This window comes from Equus quagga, chromosome 16 (assembly GCF_021613505.1).
Source record: "Equus quagga isolate Etosha38 chromosome 16, UCLA_HA_Equagga_1.0, whole genome shotgun sequence".
NCBI lineage: Eukaryota > Metazoa > Chordata > Mammalia > Perissodactyla > Equidae > Equus > Equus quagga.
The window spans coordinates 76,277,577-76,295,271 of record NC_060282.1 but is presented as its reverse complement, the minus strand read 5'-3'; the positions used below and the strand labels follow the sequence as shown (position 1 = coordinate 76,295,271).

General features: G+C 38.8%; 1 protein-coding gene across 1 annotated transcript in view; it reads right to left on the bottom strand.

Moving 5' to 3' along the window:
• Window positions 1-5,758: 5,758 nt before the first annotated feature.
• The window catches only part of ZBTB10 (zinc finger and BTB domain containing 10), a 36,782-nt gene continuing 24,845 nt past the window's right edge, over window positions 5,759-17,695 (bottom strand). The window contains exons 3-6 of the mRNA XM_046642198.1: window positions 16,188-16,286; window positions 11,337-11,513; window positions 10,971-11,143; window positions 5,759-10,709 (exon numbers count right to left, since the gene is read on the bottom strand). Coding sequence (XP_046498154.1) covers window positions 10,404-10,709; window positions 10,971-11,143; window positions 11,337-11,513; window positions 16,188-16,286 — 755 coding nt within the window. The 3' untranslated portion in view covers window positions 5,759-10,403. The remainder of the gene's footprint in view (window positions 10,710-10,970; window positions 11,144-11,336; window positions 11,514-16,187; window positions 16,287-17,695) is intronic.

Here is a 17,695-nt window from a genome sequence, read left to right as displayed (position 1 = left end):
GACGCCAATGCTTCCCGGGGCCCGGAAGAGGAGAGGTGTACGCAGGAAATGAGTCATAACAGTGCCAGATGCCGCAGAGGGGAGGGACGTCGGAACTAGTCATCGGTGGCTTTTGTGAGGGTAGTTTCATTCAAAACTGAAGTTGCCGTGTGGACTGCAGCGGGTTGAGAAGCGAAGGGGCTGCCCAGTGGGAACCTGCTGTATTCTTAAGCGACTGTGTTCTTCTCAGCATCCCATCGTAGGTCCTTTCTGAATATATTTGACACTCCTGACGGGACAGTGTCCCATTAGACAAAAGAGAAACAAAGCTTTTTCTAAACCCCTTAGAATCTGTTCTGATTACTTTTAACCTTAATAATAAGGAGAAACCCTTGGAACTATTTTAGATCAACGTTGAAACTGTGTTTTAAATAGAAATTTTGACTGTGAAGAACTGTGTTCAGCACCTGTTTCACTTGAGCCTGCTACTGCGAGAGACTGAGCAGCACAAAGACCTCCAGGGGGCCTGCCGTGGGGAATTAGCGTGTGGCAGCAATGGCACAGACTTCCGATGCCCTTCGACAGTCTTCAGTACTGGGAATTTATTTCTTCAGGGGCTTGGCGGAAACATTTACCGGGTCAGGTACTTTGGCTCAATTACTCACAAGTTTAGCATTTTCAAGCTATGTCCAAGATGACTGACACGTCTAATTTACTAACACCTTGTATGAATGTAGATATTAACGAAAGACTCCCAAATAGCTTACATTCTAAAGGCTATGGAGTCAGTTTCATAGTACTCAAGGCTGAAGCTAGGGTAGAGGAATCTTCTAACGGAAGATAAAGTGGCCATAAAAGGGTCTGGATTAGAAAGGTACGTATTTTTATCGACAAATGAAAATCTCCCCTTATTAAGCTAGGAATGCTTTTCTGAATTGCATGAAATCTTCATTTTGTATTTAGGACCCAGGGAATGAGGAGGGGGACACCTTGCATACTGGGATGCAGTTATTTAACTGAACTCCTATTATGGTCTTATTGTCCAATCAGAGCCAATATGGTAAGGTTTTTATCCTTTTCGACTCAAATGGTGCCACTAAAAGTGTTAACTCTAGTTGCTACTCCAGATTTGTAATTCTGGAAAGAAAATAATTCATTGATGGTAAGAAGGCACATCATTCTTCAATGTATGTATTGCAAGAACAAGGAAAGAGAGAGAGAGAGAGACAGAGAGAGAGAGAGAGAGATGGATGAGCGAGGACTTATACACGAGGGGTCAGCAGATTGCAGCCGGCCTCATTTAGGAGTGAAGTTTCATCAGGACACAGGCACACTGCTCATTTACATATGGTTTCTGGCTGCTTTTGTGCAACAATAGCAAAGTTGACTAGTTGTGACGGAGAACTTAGGGCCCACAAGCCAAAAATATTTACTCTCTGGCCCTCTACAGAAAAAGCATGCCGACTCCCACTACAGATTGGACTCCTGAGCGAAAAGCAATCTGTAAAATACGCACACACATGCGACATGAATGAGACAATTGGAAATTTGAAAACTGATGAGGTATTTGATATTAAGAGATTAATTTTGATGGTGTAAATATGCTATGCTAAAAAAAAACACATGGGAACTGAGTAAAGATGCTCAGGCTGTCACTTTGAGAAAAACTTGGGGGAGAGACTACAGAAGCTTGTGATTTCATCCTTTGCGAAAAGTGATGCTCTTTCCCTACCCAAAAGATACGTGGAAGGAACATAATCCCAAGTGCCCACGATTTTACTGAACTGCTTTATTGAATAGGAAAACTCTACGTCAAAGCGCCTTCATCATCTAGGCCCCCAAACAGCAGGTAGACTCTATTAAGGGGTCAGTTTCCCTGAGTACATCACTGGGTCTTCTGAGAAAAGAGCTTGTCTAATCCCAGAGACTTGTCCAATAGAAGTGACAGAACTAGGAGGCATCCAGAAAGTAACATGGTTCTATCCCAGAAAAAGGTGCAAAGAGCTAAGAGGAACATTTTTTTCTAGTTAAGACAAAAATATTAAGGTCTATGCAAAAATTATAGGGGTAACAAATCTTTTTTACTGAAGACTTTATTAGGATATATTTTCAAGGTGAAAGTATTCTTTCTCCTTTTATTATGTTTATGCATATCTATATATGTATTATCTTAATCTGCATCATTTTATATTTTTAATCATCGTACTTGTCCACTCCTTCCAATCACTCCTGCTTTGTAAAATTGCTGAAATGAAGACTTTTTTTTTTTTGAGTAAGATTGAGCCCTGAGCCAACATCTGCTGCCAATCCTCCTCTGTTTGCTGAGGAACACTGGCCCTGAGCTAACATCCGTGCCCATCTTCCTCTACTTTATACGTGGGACGCCTACCATAGCATGGCTTGACAAGTGGTGCCATGTCCACACCTGGGATCCAAACAGGCGAACCCCTGGGCTGCCAAATCAGATGTGCACACTTAACCGCTGAGCCACTGGGCTGGCCCCATGAAGACTTAAAAAAAAACTTTTTTTTAAAAGATTTTACTTTTCCTTTTTCTCCCCAAAGCCTCCTGGTACATAGTTGTGTATTTTTATTTGTGGGTCCTTCTAGTTGTGGAATGTGGGACGCCACCTCAGTGTGGCTTGATGAGCAGTACCATGTCCACACCTGGGATCTGAACTGGCGAACTCCGGGCCACCAAAGCCGAATGTTCGCACTTAACAGCCATGCCACTGGGCCGGCCCTGACTTTTTTGATAAAGTTCCCTACTGGTCTAATTTTGCATCTTTTCCCATCCCAAATGGCTTGTCGTAGAATAATAACTGGGAACAGAATATACAGTGTGATCTCTTATCCAACACACGTAACCATTTTCTCAGAAATGGGTATGCAGTGTATCATCCATTAAAGACGTGGATGACCAGAGAGGAAAGAGTGTAGATGAGATGGGAGCTCACAAACGGACGAGGGTGCCAGAGTCAGCTACCTTCAGGAGGCACGACAGGGCAAAAGCGTAAAATGATGAATGGTTCCAAAAAACTGTCTGAAGTCTAACGTAGGATTCTGACAAACATCTTAAGTCTGTGAAATAATAGAATTTTAAAAGGAGGCAAATTTAAGACTACCAGTGAAAGAAAAAAGTCTAAGATACATATAAGACTCTAATTGTTTACCTAAAGCGTTAAAATAATTTCTTCAAATTCCCTTTGCCATAGGTGAGAAGGATGCAGCCTGGACTAGCACTCTTGGAGGCTGATCCGAGTCCTCTCGTGGCCATTCTTTGGAATGAGCTGATTGTTTTATTTAATGATTTAGGTGACAATTACTTGAAAAATTAGTGTAAATCCTGCTTTGGAGAATTACCTATGTCTCTATGTAAATGCCACCATCTCGGTTTAGGAGTCCACGTGCTACCAGAATCCAAGTGGAGGACTCAAGAACAGGGGACAGAGGGATAGGAGTACCAAGCCCCAAGTGCCTTCCACGTGAACACATATCTGTCTTCCATGTGGTAAAACATAAATGCCAACACCCAACATGCCTCTTCGCAAATACAAAAGTCATATTGGTAACTAAAGCATCAGACCCAAATACCTTTACTGATGCCTTGTTGCACTGTACATCAAGGAATAAACTCCTATAGGGTTTTCTTTCTAGTTTTTCACATCTTCCACATATACACTGAATATTAGACATTTAGATGTTAGCGGTGACTATGCCGGTCATTATTTTAAAACAAATATTTTGCAGCAAATGGCTAACCCTTAGTCTAGTCGCTAACTATTCCGAGTTATGGAGATGGTATAGGTCAAAAAAAAAAAAAAATCACAAAAGACTACTTGCATTGAGATCTCTATAGAAACATTTGCTATAGGCTGGGTTTGGGCATGTCTTCCAGAACGGTCACCTCTGGGTGTATTGGGGGAAAGGGTCCCAAGGGCTCAGCGTGATCCCATGTATCCTCTGCTTGGCAACACAAACTACTTTTAAGTACAGTTAGTTTGATAGCTACATGCCATTACATACTAGCAGGCAAAATCCTAAAGTTGCTCAAGTCTTTAAATGTTCGCTCACTTAGAAAATAGTTTCGAGCTCAGACTATGTGCCAGGAACTGTACTTGAATATACTTTCTAGTCCCTAATTTCAAAGCTTTCCCAAATTCTTAAATATCTATTGGATGAGTTTGATACAGGGAAACGATGCTGAAATCCAAGTTCAGGAGCCCTGGATGCTAAAATTGACTGCAAAGTCATTGTAGCAACCTCGCTGGGAATCCCTTATTAGACCTAAAAAATTCTACAATTATCTTGAAACCATTTTATGTATTGTCATGTCACCAGCTTTTGGGACATGTGCCAAGAAGTAAGACTGTCTTTTGCTTATCTTTCACTAAGATTCTAAAACATATCTAATTATGCTTGGAAGATGAGTATCTTCTTATTGCTAAACGTTGGTTGTGTTGGAAAAAAAATATCTAGCCGATGGTCAGAAGGTAGTATGAAGAGCATGTAAGGCACCGTGCACCTATGGAGCCTCGTTTTTCTTCATTTTCATTAACGGAATAGATTTCCTGTAGCCTATTTATTTCCTTCTTTAGTTCAGAAGTCAGAAAGAGAATTCTGACAGACATGAAGATCTGAAGCACCTTTCATTTTCTTTTCTAACCATAGGTCCAATAATTGAATTTCCAAACACTAGTCAGTGATGATTCCTGGTGAAAAACAAAAAAGCTCAGGTAGCTATTTTTTTTCCATAAAGCTAAACAGGATTTCTAAATTTCAACTGTGTCCTTTATGGCGTCAAAATATCCTTGATGAGATATTTATGCACATATAATTTATCAATGCTCTCAACTAAGCAAAACAAAAAGTCGGTAAGTACAATGGTCTGAAAAATTTAAAACAAAAAAGCACCTTTAAATGGAAATATTTGGTCAATCTTGCCTTAGCCGAAATGCTTTCCCCTTATCTAGAACATCATCTCCAGGGGGACATTTGGTATTTTTCCGCAGCAATCCCCAAAACAGCTTTCGATCTTTCAATCTTAGCCTCTTGGAACCAGAGAGAATGTATCGAATTCTTCCGCCACGTGACAGTTCTCTCAGTTTAGACAGGAAGCATATATGCCATGGACTCCCCACTCCCCTCCTCTAATTCGACCAAATCAAAACTCGCATTTCTTTAAGTCTAAACATCGGGTCATTCTATGATTTCCTTTGTTCTATTACTACAACCACCACCACGAAACCCTTAAAAAACCAGTTAAGTATGTTTTCTCTATATTATTAAATATAAAGTTTCAAAGACTTGAAACACATATTTACTTCTAACCCATTAGTCCACCAATACGCAGTATATGTGGGATGAAGTAGCTGACCTTTGCTTTTCAACCCATTTCCAAAATTATGCACATGTGTAAATTACAGGGGAAATACTTTAATGTTTTCTAACAGCTGGAGAGAATCTCCCAAGCAGTCAAGATGAAAGACAGATGATATGCTGACGACAAATCACTATTAATTATAGCGGTTCTCCAAGCATTACTAGGAGGCAGTCGGAGTCATTCATGTACTTCGTATACATACAAATCAAAAAGCCTTCTAACATTCCATAAGTCAAACTGGGAAATCTCAAGTACGAAGGTATCTGCATCATACCTAAGTCAAAGTTTACAAAGGTGTCCTCCCGCCCCAACTAGTCTGAGTTAGCACACCTTAAAGGCAAAGGAATCGGAATTAAATGTCAGTCAACAAAATTCACGAAGCCAGAAGCAGTTGAGTGCTCACAAGTTTATATTTTCAGGTTTGATAAAGACTCTCGTGTATTTCCTAAATACACAGACAGAACAGTCTTGGAAGTTTACATACATGTCTTAGGACATTTATACTAGGTAGGTAAATTACATTAAAAAATTGGTCTTCGTAAAAGATCTTCCCAAAGAGCTTTTACAAACAGCAGGCAGAAGAAAGTGTTCTTTTATGTTTACAGTGTTTAAAATGCTGATTCTCCCATTTCATAACGGCCTCAACCACCCCTCGCCTCAACCCAAAGTTTTCTCAATAGCCAGTGTACTCCGAATTGAAGTACCCAATGTCATAAAATTCAGGGCTAGGAAACATCTTTTAAAGTGTGCTTACCCCTAACACATTCTAAATGATCTAGAACTGTTCAACCTCACTTGAAAGCAGAGATACAGCAGGAAAAAAACTCTTCATTTTCAATCCTAAAGTGACTACAAAAAAACACCTGTTAGTTCTAAGCACGTACGTTATGTACCATAGAGAAGTTTAAGGATCCGGGTGACTGAACGGCACAGAAACTGGGGCTCACATCTGGCTCCTCGGTTGAAACCATCCTTTCAAAAATGCGAATGCCACAGCCGATTAACAGCACGTGCTACATGGAGGTTGGGCATCTTGTTTATAGTCAGGCGACAAAACAATCGCTGTAGCAGGAGGAATGAGGAGTAAGGATACTCGGGGAGGAAGGGTTAGATACCCAAATTCCTACCGTGGCTCTTTGATAGGGAAAGCGTGTCTCCACAGACAGACTCCTTGAAAGAGCGGACAGTCCACACACGTTGTTGAGTGAGGCGGCAACAGAGCGCCGTGCAAAGAGCATGGGCTTCAGAACCAGGCCTGGGCAACACCCAGCTCTACCACTCGGTAGCCTTGCTACATCATGCAAGTTAAGTGAGGCAAATTTCTTGGAGCCTTTCCTATTCTATAAAATGGAGACAATAGCACCTACCTCCTAGGGGACGAGATAAAGTAAGGTAAAGCGCAATGGTACGTGTAGGCACTAAAAAACCCAATAGCTTTGGAAATCGTTATTCAGAAAATAAACTTTATTCTATGTTGACAAAATCCTGAAATAGAAATAAAGCTTATTGAAGTTTTAAAATCTATGATTTTTAAAACCTGTTTTCCATCACATTTCCACCCATATTATACTACTCCAGTCATCCTTCAAGCCTTTTACACCACACTGCATTAACAGAAATTTCCAAGCCGTCATCTTTCATTTCCTATTTTCTCCCTCTTTTCTCATTTCTTCTTTTCCTCTCGGTTCACATCTATATTAAACAACTAAGATGTATTACGCCTCCATTCTGTACCAGTGTTCTAAGCACTTTACATGAATTCACTCATTCACCTCACTCTTCTCCATGAGAATGGCTCTACCAAAACCAGTGAGTGTTGTCCCCCCAAATTTCAAAGCTACTCCATTTCTGTTCAGCTTTCCCTTCCTAGAATGTTTCTTCTTTTCTTTTTTAGCTCTTAATTGCCAGGGAGCTAATATTTAGTAAAACATCTAGTGAATATGAAGAACGAGGGCCAGTAACAATGACAAAGCGGGGACCATAAGGAAGTAACTGTCTTTGAGAATCCTAAGAAATAATACATGATCATGATTTATATGAGAGGGTCTACTCTGTTACTAGAGTGAAGAGGAAAGAAACAGTTTATACTCTTCCCCTTTATTAAAATTAAAAGCTCTAAAATATTTTTCATTTAAAATATAAGTTACAAGAGAAAAGTTCAGCAAATGTATAACACATAATTCTGCCAGGGCTCCACGGACAAAATTATGAGTATTCCATTGTTGCTTCTCTGAGACCAATCCTAAGTTCTTAGTATCTATCAACTTCCTGAAATTGTACTGTAAGTCAGAAAAAGAATATACTTAAAAAAATAGAAACGTCCAGTAGTATACCTTAGTACTAAAACTATTTTTTAAAAAGATCTGGAAGGAAAAAGGCAGTCCCTCAAGATCATGAAACAAAATAAGTTAGGCAGTCAGCAAGTAGAAAAATCTGTGAATTCTGTTTCTGGCAAAATGTTTACTTTAAAGAAGAAATTTTTATATAGGCTGAGGCTAATATATTCAAGAGTATAAACATTTTTCCTTTGGATTACCTTTCTAAAAACAAACTTTTAAAGTATCATATTTCAGTTGACTAAAAAATATAGCCAAATCTGTCACAACACAACATAGAAGGTAATGGACAATTATAGAATATTTTAAATTAACAATAACAAGCCATCTACATCAAACCTTGTTTCCAACTAAAACCAAACAGAAGCACAGCAATCCCGTAGTGTACCAAGTGTGTATTTCAATTCACTGTATGCAAGCTAACAAAAATTTGGTCATAATTTACCAGATATACATAAATGATTTAAGCAGTAAAGGAAAATTCAGTTTAAAGAGAGTAAGTTCATATCTTGAGGAAAAGTAAAAGTACATTACGAATGTAAAGCCAAGTCCAGTTTCTATGCAATAAGTGAAGTGTAGTCTAACAAAGCAGATTTAGGTGATTTTCAGATATATATCTTTTCTCTTTAATATATATTTATATATAGACAGATCTACCAATTGTAAACTATGGTTTATTTTAAAGGAGGGGGATAAATGGGATGAAAGGAATCTTTATACTATACTTACATATTCACAAAGCAGAACATTTTACGTTTAAAATACTTTTTCATTCATAGTATCTTTGCCCAACTAACGTCTACTTTGGACCCCACCAGAATTACATTTTACTCATTTGTCTAGAACATTGAGAATAAGATATACTCTTCAGTCTTAAACAAAAATCAAACCCAAACTATATTCATGTCAGTTTTACAGTTATGTAGAAACTACAATAAAGTTTAGATGACAAAATTTGCAGCTAACCATGTAACTGTACTTTATCTTTGATTTATCCAAGCAGAAACATCAATATCTAACATTAAACCATTATTCTACTGGAATCAGACAATGAAGAAGCCTGTCTCCTACAAAACATATCAACTCTTCAACTTTGATCAGATGGAGCACCAAAAGGATTAGGTCTGTCAAAGTGTACTTTGCATTGTTTTCCACACAACTAGCATAATTTAGTTACCTGATATAAAATAGGAAAATATACTCAATTTCTATTTAAAAGAAAGCTGAAAATATGATATCCCTCAATCTTATATAGTATACAATATGTTCCTGATAAATGTCATGCATGTTAACATTGATTATGGGAAATGTTGCTGTGACTTTAACAATCAGCTAATTCATCTGTCGTCAGGCTAAAGAAATCTGACAATTTCAACTTAATACATCACGCCTTTTACCCTGAAGAATTTAGTTAATAGAAGAAAAACTGTAAAGCCTCTCAATATTTTATTTGTAAGATGTTTGTAGATGGTTCAATCATGGTGACTACTAGAAAGACGATATATCAAGGTGTAGTGACTTTAAAGAATTCAAAAGAAATAAATTAATTACCTATCATAATTTCAAAACACTCAATATCCCGGTAAGTATGAAACAAGAGAATGCACTTTTTGTGTTACTTTTAATGATAAAAAGGGCACAGGAGGAAAAACCTGATATTTCACTTATACTGCATAACAAGCTAACCAAACTGGACGACACGGAGGATAAATTAGAAAACAAATCATTTCACTTATTGTTTCTTTGACTTTTCTTTCGATTATATTTCTGTCTTTTCAAATAGGATTGAGGTATAGTACACTGGCAAAAATAAAAAGAGGCAAACAAGAATAGTGCCAAAGAAACAGATACCCAAAACCGAACACCATGTCAGATAACGCCATATAGTAACCATTTATCAGATTAGAGCAGCAGGAGGAAGTTACTTCTGAATCATAATCATTTTAGTGGTATTTGTCAACTTCGCCACGGTAACTTTGCAACATCATTCTTCATTTGGGAAGTAGTAAAATTCATGTCAAACAGGAAAGGGGGGAATGGAGGAAGTCAGTTAGTTCATTCCAATAAATTACCTCTCCAGTTCTTATAAACATGCCCATCAGCACAAAATTGAGAAATAATACCTAAGACTAGAAGAGACTTGGTTTAAGTTATAAAGCAAATTAAAATGGAAAATACAGAAAAGTAGAACCAATGGGGTTGAAAAGGCCCCTCACTGAAAATCTGTATTAAAAAAAATAAAATTAATAAAAATAAAAATAGCAACAAAACTCTACTAGTACACACTAGCCTGAGCGGTTCGATGGACAGAGTAACTGGGCCAGCTGTCACTGTGCTCTCATAAATGGATTTGCTTCATTCACGTCAAAGTGGCACATGAATACCTGTCTGTAAGGACAAGTACTGTATTTTCATAGGACCCAAACAGTTACTGTATAGCCTATAAATAAAAAATACGTTTACTTTGATAACTGACTGAAGATGTGGGGACTCCATGTAATCCAACCACACGGTTGTTTGCTGTACAGTCCTGTGCAAATATAAAAAAAAATTTTTTTGCTATAAGGCTTTGACCCTACAGTTTTCACAGCAACATAACTACCATCCAGCATGTACCATATTTTGCAAGCCTTCAAGTTCAACAATTCAAATTGTTGATTCGTATTATGTCCAAATGCAGCATCCTTGAGGAGTATAGTAGGCCAGTTAATCATCTAGAGACATACAAATATCTCCTGATTCATCCCACCGAGATGGATCATTCTGATCTTCTCCATCATCAACCAACTCTTCGTCAGCTTCTCCCACTTCGTTCTCCTCATATTCTTCATCCCGAGGGAAATCCGTATCCTGTCCCTGGTCTGCACCTTCTTGCCCTCCTGGCTGTGATTTATCTGCACAGTCTACACAAACACCATAGCGTCGAGATCCATGTCTTATTCCAACACTGGCTGCTAACATGAAGATCTTCTTACACACCATACATTTGTATTTTTTATCCTTTTTATGCACCTAATTAAAAGGGGGAAAAATCCAATATAAGGATAGAATAGACAATACAATGCGTTTGAACCACTCAAATTAAATTAAACCACCCATTTCACAACGAGTGGATAAAGAAGCTCAGTATCAGTTCATAAATCACATTCTTTGTTCAAAGCAATTTATTTAATAATCAATGTCCCTTAAATGTGCAGGTAACAGTGTTAAAATACCTTACATTCCACTGACATAGTTTATCTCATAGGCCCACTTACATTTAAAGTTACTTACCAGGGAATGTCTTTTTACATGTTCTCTGCGAGTAAACAGTTTTCCACAAATATCACAGCTAAATGATCTGACTCCCGTATGAATGAGCAGATGCCTTTTTAGTGTTCGTCTGTATTTGGCTACATAGCTACAATGAGGACATTTTAACTTGTTCATGATTAGAGATGATTCACCTTTGAGGAGGGGGAAAAAAAACACTTATTATACATTAAACAGAAAACTTGCTATCAAAGCCTTATCTGTCTCTGAAAATAGGGGTTGTTATACGGCTACCACTATCTGATTTTGTTAAACCCAGAACATGAAGCTTTTAGTTGTTAAAAATTACTTATGAATTCTGTGGATGTTCAGTTGACTAATACTTGCCATTTTCCCAAGTTTCTTGTTTTGGCCAAGATTCGGGCAATAATCCATACTTGAAGTCATTTGAAGCACCGGGTATCAATCCATACTTGAAGTCATTTGAAGTACCTGGTAGCAATCCATACTTGAAATCACTTGAAGGGCCAGGCATCAGGCCATACTTGAAATCATGTGAAGTACCTAATACAGTGGAAAAGAGATTTTGATATAATGATGGTAATAAGGATCTGTCTCATTAGAATAAAAAGACAGAAAACATTTGTTTATATCCTATGGGCATCATGACAGAATAGCTTAATATAAAATAGTTACATACTCAGTGGAATAAATCTGAATTCTATTTAATGGTTCATGGAGGCCACATGAAACCACCCTTTTACTTTTTTGCTGAGGAAGCATTAGCCCTAAGCTAACATCTCTTGCCAATCTTCCTCCACTTTCTATGTGGGATGCTGCCACAGCATGGTTGACAAGTGGAGGAGGTCCGCACCTGGGATCTGAACCCATGAACCTGGGCCACCAAAGTGGAGTGTGCCGAACTTAACCACTATGCCACAGGGCTGGCCACTGAAACTGACCTTTTAAATACTGTATTTCAAACATAGTTAAAACAGAACTCTCTCTTGAGTAGTTGCTATTCCTAACTATTCCGTCACTTGAGACTGTCACCCTGAAGCCCAGGTGTGGACAGGACAGTCTCCTTACTGTCCCCTGAACAACCACATCATCTTGCTTTAAGACCAATCAGTATAGAAAAATGGACTAAGACTAAAGAATATGAACACATACAGGGAAACGAAATTCTTCCATTATTAGACCCTTGTTTGTTGCTTCAGACACACTGCGGCAAGGTAACTGAATGTCCTCCTAGGGATTCATCAAAACCTCTCTAACTCCATCCTCAAATAAATGAAAATCCAGAGGGCAGAAACAAAATAAAATAGTCATGTCCCCTAGGGCATCTGTGCCCGAGGATCTTCAGACTAGCTGGGATAGGAACCCTCTTCCTCTGGATTTAATTTCGTCTTGAATATGTATGTAAATCCTTGGATCTAGGAGTCCTTTGGCAATGTCAGTACATCCAGAATCCTCCATAGCTGTTGCCACCCTGATCCAACTGACCATCCACACTCTTGCATCTGGATTATTTTCAGTAGCCATCAGTTTGTCTCCCAGCTCACACTGTTGCCTTTCTAGAGTCTGTTCTCAACAAAGCAATCAGAGATTCTTTTAAAACTTTAAATCAGAGCCTGGCTCTACTCTGCTCAAAAGCCTGCAAGGACTACCCATCTCACTCAGTAAAAGCCAGACTTCCCACACCTTACACAAAGCCTTATCTGATGGAGCCCCTGCTTCCAACCACACTCTTGGTGACTCTGTCCCAACCACGCTGGCTTCTGTGTTGTTCCTCCACAGTATGATGGCTCCCACCTCGAGGCCTCTGCACTTACTCTTTCCGCTGCCTGGAACATGCCTTTCCAGAATATGTGCATAGTTTACTTACGCAGCAACTCATTAATGTTCCTTGGATGGACATCGTGGCTGTTAAAAAAGAATGTCTGCCCAAATGGGCTAAGACTTCATTTTCCTATGTCTATTTGCTAGATACATTGCCTCTCTTAAAAATTAAAAGGACTTAAAATTTCTTCTTTGGTGAAAATATCAATACCCAACAATGCAAAAAGGTCTCCACAATGTCTAAAAATTGCACTTCATTACTACTGATGCAAATTGTTTTATATTTGGAACACTTTCACCCGCTTTTTTAATACCTGCTTTTTTAATGTTAGGAAAATCCTCTGAATCTATAATTGTATAATTTAACTATAACACATTACCGTTTGGGGGAAGTTCTCAGAATCCTAAAGTGAGGCACCATGTTCATGAGTGTGGGATGGAGATTGAGATGGGGGTGGTAGCTCACGAAGGTGAATCTATCAATTTTCAGTTTCACATTTCCAAATAAGTTTGAGCTTTATGACTCTCAGTTCTTGCCCAAATCAGTGTCCAACAAAGTAAGCTCTGAGAGCAAGCACTGTCTGTGCCTATCTTATTCACCTCAGTACTTCTAATGTTCAAAACACACACCCTTCAATTACTGTTGAATAAACGTGTCCAGCAAATGCTAACGTACATATGTTTGACTTACTCAAAATACCTGGAAAACTAACTTAGAAATCATGTTAGATATACTTACATCCTCAACTAAATATTATTCACCACATATAACAATAAAGAGATAGAATAGCCCTAAAACAACGTATGAATTGATAATCTGAGATTCAGAATTAAAGATTTTTAATGCTTAAAATTCCATGTTTCTCTAGATAACCTATAGCAAAGATATAATAAAAAGCATCCATATTAACAAGCAAGAAACACCATTATCTGGGATACGAATGATAATTCAAATTACAAAAGCCTCATCCCAACTTCCTTCATCTCTCCACGTTCTTATAACCAGCAGAGATTACTCGTAGAAAGTCTAAGAGCAACTTGAACAAAGGTATTGCCTTTGTAATTCAATACACTGAAGAAGCGTTAAGATCACTAAAGGTCTACTTCAAAATCGTGCTTATTGTTCAATAATACCCTCCTGGGTATTCCACGATGGCAAGCTACGAAGAAAGCAATGTTTTTGAAGTTACAATCCTAAGACAAGGGCTGATCTCAGTTGCAAAAATACTAATGGGTCAAAATGTTCCCTAAAGAGGGCGACTCTAACTCAAGGGTTTACTTTTTTGAGAATGGGATGAATTATATGGACCTTTATCCGCTGAAAGTGTTTATGTACACAAAATTTAAAATGATGAATTCACACAGCCCAACAAACCCCATCCTGAACCAGATTTCTAAACCAAGAAAGCAAGTGTGATAAAAAAAACTCTTGCACTATTAGTGATTTTCTGTACAAGCAAAAAATCTTCAAAATTCAACTGATCTGGGGGCCAGCCCTGTGGCCTAGTGGTTAAGTTCGGCAGGCTTTGCTTCAATGGCCCAGGTTCAGTTCCTGGGCTTGGACCTACACCGCTTGTTGGTGGCCATGCTGTGGTGGCGACCCACATACAAAATAGAGTAAGACCGGCACAGGCGTCAGCTCAGGGCCAGTCTTCCTTAAGCAAAAAAATCAACCAATCTGATCTGGAAACTATTAATTTCAAAATTTTTTTTTCGTAAATTCCTTTCAACAGTTAGGAGAAATCACCTTAAAATAGTCCCTTCAGAATTATGGCCTAATTTTGGTCAGTGCGTACTATATTCAGAAGCCTGATAGCTTCCTGTAAAGAGTAGCCCGAGTTGTGCCCCTCCCCATGAATTTTTAAAGGGATTTCAAAGCTACGTAAGTTCAGTGAACATCCATATCCCTTCACGTATCTTCAACAAACATCAGTACTACCACAAGTGCTTTCTCTCTATGTACACACATAACAAAGAAATTTAAAATTGCTCAACTATCACTTAATCCATACTGCATATGAAAATTTCCAACTGTTCCCCACAGGCCCCCTTAGTCATTATTTGGACTCGTGATGTAATCAAGATTGACAGGATGCACTTAGTTGGTCTCCTTGCATCTAGTGGTTCCTGTGCTTGCCTTTCATGGCAGTAAGATTTTAGAATCCGGACTAGCTGGATTTGTGTGGATTTGCCTCATTATTTCCCCGTTATGATTAGATGCGGGTGAACATTTTGGCTGAACTACTACATAGCTGATGTGTGCCAGCGAGTGCACCACATTTCAGTTTCTTTTACAACTAGAACTAAGGTTATTCACTTGGTTATGGTAATGTTCATCAGATCTCTTTATTGTAAAGCTACTCCTTCCCCTTTGTAATTGGGAGTAACCTGTGGAATGACACTGAGACCATGTGAATATACTATTACAATAATCTTTCATCCAATTATCGTGGGATAAGCTCATCAACAGTGGCTTAACATTCACTGAAGATCTTGAACTATTTCCTCTGGGGGCTGCAAAATAGGTATTTTTCCAATTCTATCATTTTATATTGATTAGCTTGGCATTCTTCTGTGAAGAGAGCTTTCTCCTTTCTAATTCATTCATAACATACTCATGTTATTCTTTAGAATATTCATGGACTCTGTCTTCCTGTGCTGGACACTTCAAAGTACAGTTGATATAAATATTACTATTTGGAATTAACCTTTTACATAGCCACCAACAACCACACTATTATTTTACATCATCACTAATTCAAATACATTAGCCAACCATTCTCATAACTACCATTCTCATTCCATCTATATACTAGCAGGAAGCCACAAGCTCTAGTAGCTTAATTACTTGATATTTAAGAGTTTCAATAGTTGTAAACAAATGACTCCCCAAACAAACAAGAAACATCTATCCATTTTTTATTAAAGTATGCTTTTTGTGGGTGAGGAAGATTGGCCTCGAGCTAATATCTGTTGCCAATCTTCCTCTCTCTCTCCTTTTTTTTTTAATTCCCCAAAGCCCCACTAAATAGTTGTATATCCTAGTTGTAAGGCATTCTAGTTCTTCTATGTGGGATGCTGCCACAGCATGGTGTGATGAGCGGTGTGTAGGTCCATGCCCAGGATCCACACCAGCAAACCCAGGGCCACTGAAGCGGAGCGTGCGAACTTAACAACTTGGCCATGGGGCAGGCCCCCTACCTATCTGTCTGTATTTACCAGGCTTCCCAAGTCTATCCTGAACATAATCTGCCTGCCACAGATGGAAAGTATTCACACACAATACTCTTCTTCAAGGGAAAGAAACTGCAGGAGGTCCTTAATAAACCCATACACAAATATTTCCCAATGTTCAAATCCTCTCGAATGTACTCACGAAAATCTTACTGTACCTACCAGCATCACTTCCATCTTGCCCGGAGCTGGCTTCAGCCAGTAAGTTTGCATTCACATTCCTATCACATTCTGGCCCTGAGAGCAGAGCACCATCCAGATCTGAAAGAGATACAGAATAATCTGCTATTTACAACCACAGCACAGCCATCACCCAAACACCACTCCCTTCTCGGAATTGTTTCTTATGCAGACCACGCAGATAGGCTATCTGCCAGTACTGAGGCTCTACTATGTATTTAATGCTACAAGGCACAGAAGCACACAACATGGTTTGCAACCAAAAGAACATGTGTACACTCAGTGTAAGTACAGTGTAGCAGGGAGGAACCAGGGTGCCCCAGCTCCATCTGTTACTGCTTATGCGAGCATGTGCCTCAGTTTCCTCAGTTGGATCCACCTCTACCAGAGATTTGATATAGAAAATTAGGTAATGCAAGCCAAGTGTTACAACTATGGTGTCTGGCACCCAAAAGACAGCTGCTACTGCTAGTACTAAGTACTAGATGTATAAAACATTATTGTTTCTGCATTGGCTCAGATGTGGAAAAGACCAATTAAAGTCCGAATAGTAAAGGAAGACTTCAGAGAAGAGGTAAATCCCTGAGTTAATCTTGCAATACAGAAAAGATGCAGAGAGGCAGCGTGAAAGAAGAAGGCACAGTAACCAGACAACACCTTTGGTTCTAATCTGTTAATTCCCTTTGAATGTGTTCCAGCCCTTCCATTTCTCCACCACTGCCTTACTTCAGGCAATTGTCACTCTTCTCCTGGATTAGTTCCATCAATCACTCACTTTCTCGGTTTCTTTGCCTCCCAAATACAGTGCCTAGCACTTCTGTTCACTTCCCACAACACTGCCAGAGAGATCTTCCTAAAACAGAAATTTTCAGTTGCTCCTTTACTTAAAATCTTCAATGGTTCACCACAGCTTTCCGGACAGCCTTCAAACACCTTAGTTTGGAATACAAGGTGCTAACATCAGGTTCCTGCTTATGAATCTAGCATCAACCCTCTGGTATGATCTACCTACTCTCTCAAATGAATTAAGTCCCTGAAGACATTTTGAAAATGCCACTTTTTATGGACAATGTCTCCTCTGCCTCCCATTCAAGACTCATCTTTGGTATCATCACCCTGTACTGCTCTGGTTTGCTAATATTGCAGGTAAAAACAAAAACAAAACCACTCCTCTTTATAAGCAGATACTTATTTTAAAAAATTTATGGTGGGGCAAATAAATTGTGCTATAGTCATAAATGGAATCCCAGCCAGCCAGGATTCTCGTGTCGAGTTATAAAACTCAAGATCACTGGACAGATCTGGTACTCACACTAAGAGGCCAGTAGGATTACACAATCCCATAACGACTGAGAGGCAGATAGCACCAAACGATCCTCAGGTCACATGGAGGCCTGTAGGCCAAGGTAAGGATTTTGGCTTTATTCTAAAAGCAGCAAAAGGACTTTAACAGGGACTTGACCTCATCTGCTTTTAAAAACTTTCTTTGT